The sequence below is a fragment of the Saccopteryx leptura genome, chromosome 6 (genome assembly GCF_036850995.1).
Source record: "Saccopteryx leptura isolate mSacLep1 chromosome 6, mSacLep1_pri_phased_curated, whole genome shotgun sequence".
NCBI classification, from domain to species: Eukaryota; Metazoa; Chordata; class Mammalia; order Chiroptera; family Emballonuridae; genus Saccopteryx; species Saccopteryx leptura.
In genome coordinates this window covers 76,358,422-76,368,202 of record NC_089508.1, presented here as the reverse complement: position 1 = coordinate 76,368,202, position 9,781 = coordinate 76,358,422, and the positions used below count along the sequence as shown (strand labels likewise).

The 9,781-nt window shown below is 42.0% G+C and overlaps 1 protein-coding gene across 1 annotated transcript in view; it reads left to right on the top strand.

Moving 5' to 3' along the window:
• The first annotated feature begins 4,846 nt into the window (after positions 1-4,846).
• Positions 4,847-9,781, top strand: part of WDR76 (WD repeat domain 76) — a 59,504-nt gene continuing 54,569 nt past the window's right edge. Inside the window, exon 1 of the mRNA XM_066341702.1 lies at positions 4,847-4,950. Within this exon, the coding sequence (XP_066197799.1) occupies positions 4,888-4,950 (63 nt within the window). The 5' untranslated portion in view covers positions 4,847-4,887. The remainder of the gene's footprint in view (positions 4,951-9,781) is intronic.

Below are 9,781 nucleotides of genomic sequence, written 5' to 3'. Positions count from 1 at the left end.
GCGGCATCTTAGTTGTTCATTGATTGCTTCTTCATATGTGCCTTGATCCAGGGGCTACAGCAGAGTGACTGACCTCTTGCTCAAGCCCGGGACATTGGGCTCAAGCCAGCAATCATGGTCTCATGTTTATAATCCCATGCTCAAGCTGGGGACCTCGGGGTTTGTTTGTTTTTTTTAATTTTTTTTTTTTTTTTTTGTATTTTTCTGAAGCTGGAAACGGGGAGAGACAGTCAGACAGACTCCCGCATGCGCCCGACCAGGATCCACCCGGCACGCCCACCAGGGGCAATGCTCTGCCCACCAGGGGTTGACGCTCTGCCCCTCCGGGGCGTCACTCTGCCGCGACCAGAGCCACTCTAGCGCCTGGGGCAGAGGCCAAGGAGCCATCCCCAGCGCCCGGGCCATCTTTGCTCCAATGGAGCCTCGGCTGCGGGAGGGGAAGAGAGAGACAGAGAGGAAGGAGGGGGGGTGGGGGTGGAGAAGCAAATGGGCACTTCTCCTATGTGCCCTGGCCGGGAATCGAACCTGAGTCCCCCGCACGCCAGGCCGACGCTCTACCACTGAGCCAACCGGCCAGGGCACTATGAAATTGTTAACAAAACACAGTAAGTAAAATTTCAAAACATATAATGAAAAACAGAAATTTAAATTCCAAATAATTTTAATACAGATTTTTCTATATTAATTTATCATTTTAATTTAGTGTGATCCTTGCACTTGATGCTTGCTGCACAGAGATTTTATATTAGGTTCCAATTTGGTTAACTTTAGTCTCAAGTCTCCACGTTGTGTTATATCCAGCCAATTTCTTTTTTTTAACCAGTAAATCATTTACAGCACTAAATCCACATTCAGCTAAAAATGAAGATGGAAATGGTAGCAATAGTTTTCTTGCACATTTGGTTGAATTTGGGTATTTGATTTCTGTTTCCTCACAAAGCCATGCCATTGCTCCTTTGATATTAAATAAAGCTTTAACCGACTCATCATTTTGCAATTCTGCGAGTTCTTCTTGATACTGCATATTTGATATATCAGACAAATCCACTAACATTGGCTGCATCATCCATGTTGGGAAATCAATTTGTTTTAAATCAGAAAATCTTTCTTTTAAATCAGCCGATAGAATATTCAAATGATTGACAATTACAAGTAAAGCGGTATCGTTACTTCACATTTTTGGAGCCAATGAAACTGTTTAAAGTTTTTGTTGTTAATATGTTTCTGACATAACTCAATATTGGTAATGAAACCAAATATCTTTGCTTTTGCATCGACAAGAGTTTTATTTGTTCCTTGAAGTTGCTTATTTAATATATTTAGTTTTTCAAAGATATCGGCTAAATAACTCACAAATGCTTTACCATGTATTGTTAACAGATACTTCATTTCAGGTTTGTCGCTTAAAAAAATCACTAAGAGTATCAAACAGTTCCATAAATCTTTTCAAACAGTTTCCTTTAGATAGCCATCTTACTTCAGTATGAAGTAAAAGTCTCACATGGTCTTCATTTTGTTCTTCACAAAATAGCTTGAAAAGACGCTCACATTTGGCACTAGCTTTAATAGCATTAACACACTTTATTACTGTATGTAATACTTCATTCAGAACAGGTGAGATGTTTTTAGCTACCAAGTTTTTCCTATGAATAACACAATGCACAAGAATAATTTCTGGATTCGCATCTTTCATCAATTTTAAGCAGCCATTTTTCTTGCCCATCATATTGGGAGCACCATCTGCAGCACAAGATGTTATATTTTTCATTGGTATATCATTGACATCTAAGTAGTTTTTTAGCTTATTATATATATCTTTGGAGGTTGTGGTGCTTTCTAATCTTTTACAGAACAACATTTCTTCAGCAAAATGTTCTTTATCAATATATTTTACATAAGTTATCAATACTGCCTCACTGTCTCTCAAAGTTGATTCAACCATTTGCAAAGAGAATTTTCTTGTTTTCAGCTTTTCAATAAGTTGTTTTTCAATATCCTCACTCATTTCGTCTATTCTTCTGCTAACAGTATTGTCACTGAGTGGCATAGCTTTTACATCTTTGTCATCTTTTTCAAGAACCGTTTTAAGAAATGCTGATATTGACGGTTTTATTAAATTCTCTCCTATAGTGTGATTTTCTCCAGTTTTAGCGATGAATAAAGAAATTTGATAGCCTCAAGAACACGATTATTAGTTGAAGTATGAGCAGTAAATAGAGACTTTAATGTTGTTCTTTTTTCAAAAATTTTCTTTAAAGTTTTGCCTGACCTCTGGTGGCACAGTGGATAAAGCGTCGACCTGGAAATGCTGAGGTCGCCGGTTCGAAACCCTGGGCTTTCCTGGTCAAGGCACATATGGGAGTTGATGCTTCCAGCTCCTCCCCACTGTCTCTGTCTCTCTCTCTCCTCTCTAAAATGAATAAATAAAATAAAAATTAAAAAAAAAATCTTTAAAAAAATTTTCTTTAAAGTTTTAAAGTAACTCAAATCTGAATTAATATGAGCACTATGTTTCACCTTCAAATGCGCTTCAAGACGACCTCGTTTCATTGATTCGTTGGTCAAGCATTGCTGGCATAAAAGACAAAAAGGAATCCGCTCATCGTGAACAGCGGGTATGAACCCAAATTTTAAATATTCCTTCAAATATTGACGAGTTTTTTTCTTGCTTGCACCACTCATTTTATTATGGGCTATAAGAAATAAAAATAAGATCAATTAAAAACTAATATTAAAATATGTGTTAAAATATATTCAATGTGACACAGAGTAAACGTATACTAAAAATTCATATTTATTTAAATGTATATAACACATTTACTACACTACCACCGCAAATCAAAAGGTATCTATATTTTTTCCACTTGACAAAATTTTCTGGAAAGTTATACTTCTAAAATTAAAATTGTCGTGCATGCACTATTATAGCCCCAATAATATTTATAAAATATTAGTGCTTTCTAGCCCCGATGCAAGAAGTACTTAATAAAGAGTTTAATATTGATAAAAATAAAATAAAATACTTACCAATTATATCTATACAATATATATGTATATTTATTAAATCAACGAGCTTTTACAACAGTTTTGACTGACACTTATTTCAAATTAACACCAACTGAATGATGTGAAACACTACAGAAGTTGCGATGGGCCAATTAGGTGAGAATAACTGCGTTGTTTAGCGAGTTTTTAAAACGTCTGGGGTTCCCCGTGGCAGACGGCAGGCTCCGCGGTGAACCCAGGATGAAGTTTACTTGATGACGCCAATCACCCAGTTGATATTTTGGTCTCGTCAAGGGAAATTATACTTAATAATTATTTACTGCAATTATTTAAGAATTGCATTTTTTGTTAAATTTGGCACCGATATCTAGCATTGCATTTATTTATTTATTTATTTTAAAAAATTTTTAAAAATTTTATTTATTCATTTTAGAGAGGAGAGAGAAAGGGAGAAAGAGAGACGGAGAGGGAGAGAGAGAGGAGAGAGAGACAGAGAGAGAAGGTGGGGAGGAGCTAGAAGCATCAACTCCCATATGTGCCTTGACCAGGCAAGCCCAGGGTTTTGAACCGGCAACCTCAGCATTTCCAGGTCTACGCTTTATCCACTGTGCCACCACAGGTCAGGCCTAGCATTGCATTTAAATGGCCCGGGGCGAAAGAGTTAAAGTCGTGTTGAGTCCATTTTCAAATTGCCCCCCTTAACTATCGAATTGCCCCCCTGTGGGGCGTGGGCTCCACGTTGGGAAACACCGCTCTAGCCACTGCGCCACTGCCTGGTCAGGCAGAAAACTTTGATTTGTATCAGTAATTTTTGAGTCAAGGAGTGGAGTGGTGAAAGTTTGGCAGGTATAGAGCCTGGACACCCTTGCAGGTGCTGTTAATAGGATTAATTCTAAAATTATTTTACCTATGCTCTATAATTGGGCCTAGGCTGGGAGAAGAAATAAAACTGGGCAAGTCTCCATCAGGAAATAGCGGAAGATCCAACAAGGGAGCAGTTTTGGCCTAAAAAGAAAAGGACCCTAATTTTACACTGAGTTTTTCAGCTCCAAAATATATCGTCTAGAGAGAGTACTTTGATGGGAAGACAATTGTTTTGGCTCACAGCAACCCAGTGAACAGGAAAAACAAATTTTAAATGTGGCAGAATCTAACTTTGTGCACTGGTCTTCTCCTAGCCAATGAGGTTTATCTGAGGCGCGATTATTCATAATAGGAGAAAAAAATATGGCTGTATCTATAAGAAATACAGTGCAATAAAGTTTGGCGTTGTTTTGTGATACATAAACTATTTGATTCACTTTTTATAAGATCATTAGTATCTTAATTAATTGGTGGGCAGATGATCAGGTGAAATTTAAACCAGCTAAAAGTTATCAGCTTTTGAAAAAAACCTGAAATGCTTTCCTTCCTAGGAAGATAATACGGTAGCCATAGGGCATAATATTCTGGTGGTGGGGTTAAAAGAAACTAGGGAGCCCGAGGTAAAGGCTACACTTTGGTCTCCATTTCCTCTCATTTTTGTTCATTTGGGTATCTAAGTGAGTCTGAATCTCGACAGGGCTCATATTCATATTGCAAGGCAAGGAGATTTCTCCTTAGCAAGAGCGCCACTGTTTTTCAAAGCGAGATCCTGGCACCAGAAGCATCAAAATCACCAGGATCCCAGGTGAAAATGTCCATTCAGTTCTGTCTCAACCTTAAGGAATTTTAGTTTGGGGTGAGGCTGGTAAACTTGCTTCTTTAAGAGACCGCCCGCGCCTCGCCCCACCCAGGCCAGCAGACTTCCGAGCCCGCCTGCGTCGCCACGCCTCCCCTGCCCGAGGCCCCGCCTCCTGCCCAATATTGGCGGGAAGGCGCCAGCTGCAAAGCGGTGGAAAGATGTCGGGGCTGTGCGCGGCTGCTGAGGAGATGGCGGACTCCAGGCAGCAACTTCAAGTGAAGGTGAGAGACGGCTTGTCGCTTTCCAGTGTGCTCCTTCCGCCGTCTTCGTGAGGGGTCTGCCGGGCACAGGCCCGGGAAGGCACCGAGACGGGGCGCCCAGCACTTTCCTCCTCCAAAATGATTTCCCTTCCCTGGGGCATCTCGCAGTTTAACGGGCTTTTCCGAGTTTGCTTCAAAAGGGAAGCGGGATACCTGCTTTTATTTCTTTTGTGGAATCTAGGCCGTCAGCGTGAAGAAAGGTTCTTTTCAACCCTAGAAATAGGAGCAGGATGAGATCAGGGACTCAGCATTTGCTTTTGCAGCGGTTATTGTCAGCTTTCCACTCTTGGAATAATTCAGGTTATTCAGACGCTGACAGGGTAGACTTCTCAGTTCCAAATTGTAGTCGTTATTATTATTGGTCTGGTATGCTCCTTTGGGCAAGAAATGAGCCCAGTATAGTAAATAATTCTATTTGGGTTAATGAATTTAGTATCTACATTTTGGGTGGAAAAAATTTTCTTATAGACTATCAGTTCGGATTTATGTTGTCGTGAAATAGGAAATTAGATTTATTTACACAGATCTGTAAGAAAAGGTATAGGACCTGGGATTCTAATACTATACGTATTTTCCTTTAATGTTCTGAATAGGTAAATGAATGTAAAGAAAACCAGAACTTCTCTTATGTATCTCTGAGGCCAGGACAGACTACAGTTTAGGAAAAACAGCTAAGGTTTGTCTTGTCCCCTTTTCACTCAGTGATTAAAAGCCAGACTAACTTAAGCTCCTGAAATCCGTGTTAGATAAGAACTCTTAACAATGAAATGGTATGTAAGAAATATAAGAAGACAGAAATAAAGAAAACTTGTGGTCCAAGCTGGTTGGCCTAGTGGTAGAGCCTTGGCCTGGGGTGTGGATGTCCTGGGTGTGATTCCCCGTCAGGGCACACAGGAGAAGCGCCCATATGCTTCTCTTCTCACTTCTCTTTCTCTCCTCCCTTCCTCTCCTGCAGTCATGGCACAGTCATGGCTCCACTGGAGCAATTGGCCCAAGGTCCTGAGGATGGCTTCTCTGCCTCAGACGCTAAAAAATGGCTGCTGTTGCAACAGAGCAAGGGCCCCTGATGGTCAGAGCATCGCCCCCTAGTGGGCTTGCCTGGTGGATCCTGATCTGGGTGCATGCGGGAGTCTGTCACTGCTTCCCCTCCTCTCACTGAATGGAAAGAAAAAAAACAACTTGTATAAAGATTTTTAACTCCAAAGGTGAAAGCCACCATATCTTCTAAGGCAAAATCCGTTCTGCCAAAATCATCTTTAGATGTTCACACAGATTAACAAATGACAACACGTGAGCACTGTGCACACAATGATTCTCAGCATTAATATAAAAAGCAGTCAGGCTAGAGACAGTGATGTAAAGATACCACATCAGGCCTGGTAAGAGTTTCATTATTGCTTATTCAAATTTTTCTTTGAAAAATTGAACTTATGGCCCTGGCTGGTTGGCTCAGTGGTAGAGCGTTGGCCTGGCGTGCGGGAGTCCCGGGTTCGATTCCTGTCCAGGGCACACAGGAGAAGCGCCCATCTGCTTCTCCACCCCTCCCCCTCCTTCCTCTCTGTCTCTCTCTTCCCCTCCCGCAGCCGAGGCTCCATTGGAGCAAAAGATGGCCCCGGCACTGGGGATGGCTCCTTGGCCTCTGCCCCAGGCGCTAGAGTGGCTCTGGTCATGACAGAGCGACACCCGGGATAGGCAGAGCATCGCCCCCTGGTGGGCGTGCCGGGTGGATCCCGGTAGGGTGCATGCGGGAGTCTGTCTGACTGCCTCCCCGTTTCCAGCTTCAGAAAAATACCCCCAAAAAAAAAAAAAAAAAAATATATATATATATATATATATATATATATATATATAAATTGAACTTCTGATAAGCTAAGTTAGTTAAGGGTCTCTCTAGCTCAAATTATGCTATATAATTTATGTTTAGTTGATATTTTCTTATTTATTTATTTTTGCATTTTTTTTTCCTGAAATGAGAAGTGGGTGGCAGACAGACAGACTCCCGCATGCACCCGACCGGGATCCACCCAGCATGCCTACCGGGGGGCGATGCTCTGCCCATCTGGGGCATTGCTCATTGCAGCTGGAGCCATTCTAGCACCTGAGGTGGAGGCCATGGAGCCATCCTCAGTGCCCGGGCCAACTTTGCTCCAATGGAGCCTTGGCTGTGGATGGGGAAGAGAGAGACAGAGAGGAAGGAGAGGGGGAGGGGTGGAGAAGCAGATGGGCGCTTCTCCTGTGTGCCCTGGCCGGGAATTGAACCCGGGACCCCTGCACGCCAGGCCGACGCTCTACCACTGAGCCAACCGGCCAGGGCCTTTACTTTTTTTAAAAAATTGATTTTAGTGAGAGGAGAGAGAGAGAGAGAGAGAGAACGTGAGAGAAAGGGAGGGTAAGGGGTGGGAAGCACCAACTAATAGTAGTTACTCTTAGTATGTGCCTTGACCAGACTAGTCCGGGGTTTTGAGCCAGCAACTTCAGTAATTCTAAGTTGATACTTTATCCACTGCACCACTAGAGGTCAGGCAGAATAATATTTTCTTTCAACACAAAAAAGAGACAACTGTTGGAGTAGAGAAGGTACATGAGAAAATATTATTTCTATTTAATAGTTTCAGTCAGTTTAAGGAATTAGACATCTAATTCTTTTGGCTTCTGTTGACTTACAGGAGTGCTGTACTTCATTTAAAGTGACAAGTTTTAGGCCCTAGTTGGTTGGCTCAGTGGATAGAGCGCTGCTGGGTGTTTGGACATTCCAGGTTCGATCCCGGTCACGGCACACAGGAGAAGTGACCATCTGCTTCTCTCCCCTTGTCTCTCTTCTTTTCCTCTTCCCCTTCTGCAGCCAGTGGCTCGATTGGTTCGAGCATCACCTTGGGCTCTGAGGACAGCTCAGTTGATCTGAGCTTCAGCCTCAGGTGCTAAGAACAGATTGATTGATTTGAGCATCAGCTCCAGACTAGGGATGCCAGGTGGATCCTGGCCCGTGTTTGTGCAGGAGTCTGTGTCACTGTTACCCCTCCTCTAACTTGAAAAAAATAATAAAGAAGAAAAAATAAAGTGACAAGTTTTATATGAGAAATGGTAAAACTGTACCCCATGACAAAAAGTTGATGGAACTAGGAGAACAGAAAATGATGGTAGGGAAAGGGACATGGAATAATTATGATGTTCTTTTTTTTTTTTTAATTGATTTTAATTTATTGTGTTTACATAGATTCTAGTGTTGCCCCGAATGCATCCCCCCTCCCCCATATTCCCCTCAATATTTCCTTTGCCCTCTCCCCATAGCGCCCTCCCCCCTTCCCTTCAGGTTTATCCCATCCTATCATCCCCTTTCCCTCTGTCCTCTTTTCCTCTGGTCCCTTTGATCCCTCCTCTGTCTCAATTCCATTCCTCAGTTCACACTTCATTGGATTCCTCAAATGAGTGAGGTCATATGATATTTTTTTTTTGCCTGGCTTATTTCACTTAACATAATAATTAGGATGTTCTTATGAAAATACGAATTCAGCCTGACCTGTGGTGGTGCAGTGGATAAACCGTCGACCTGGAATGGCTGAGGTTGCTGGTTCGAAACCCTGGGCTTGCCTGATCAAGGCACATATGGGAGTTGATGCTTCCAGCTCCTCTCCCCCTTCTCTCTCTCTGTCTCTCCTCTCTAAAATGAATAAATATAATAAAAAATAAATAAATAATAAATAAATAAAATTTAAAAATAAAAAGAAAATACGAGCCTGACCTGTGGTGGCGCAGTGGATAAAGCATCGACCTGGAAATGCTGAGGTCGCCGGTTTGAAACCCTGGGCTTGCCTGGTCAAGGCACATATGGGAGTTGATGCTTCCAGCTCCTCCCCCCTTCTCTCTCTCTGTCTCTCTCCTCTCTCTTCCTCTTTCTCTCTCTCTCTCTCTCTCACTCTCTCTCTCTCTCCTCTCTAAAAAAGAATAAATAAAATAAAAAAATTAGAAAAAAGAAAATACGAATTCAATTTAATTTTATTGTCCTAGAGGTAAGAACTAGGACCTAGGGTGGGACAGCGTGGAGTAAATCCTAGGTAAGTACATTGGACTGGCTATTGAAAGCCTAAATTTTAGGCATGGCCACTTCTAAGAACCCTTGTGCTTTTAAGCAAATCACCTCTACATTGAGGGGATTTTGTAAGACCCATGGTTCTCAAATTTTAGCCTGTATTAATATTACCTGGAGGGTTTGTTAAAACTCTGTTACAGGGCTTCATGACCAGAGTTTCTGATTCAGAAGTGTCGGAGTGGGTGTAGAATTTGCATGTATAGACCTTGGCCTCAGTTGGTAGAGTAGGCCTGAAATGAGAAGGTTGCAGCTTCCATCGCTAGTCAGGGCACAAACGGGAAATAACTAATGAATGCATGACTGAGTGGAACAACAAATGAATGCTTCCCTCCCCATCCCCTTTATCACACTTTCTGTCTCTTTAAAAAGCAATCAATAAATAAAAATTAAGCCTTGTCTGGATTGCTCAGTTGGTTGGAGCGTTGTCTGGAAGGTTGCTGGTTTGATTTCTGGTCAGGGCACATACAGGAACAGCTTGATGTTCTTGTCTTACTGTCTCTCTCTCTCCCTGCCTCAGAAAAAAAACCAAAACAACTTCTTTCAGGTCGATGCCTTGCTCACTGCGCCACCACAGATCAGGCAACTCTTTTCATCTTGCAAAACTGAACTCTATACCCATTAAACAATTCCCCATTCTTTGCCTCCTGCCAGCCCCTGGCAACTACCATTTTATTTTCTGTCTCTGAATTTTATTACTATCGGTAC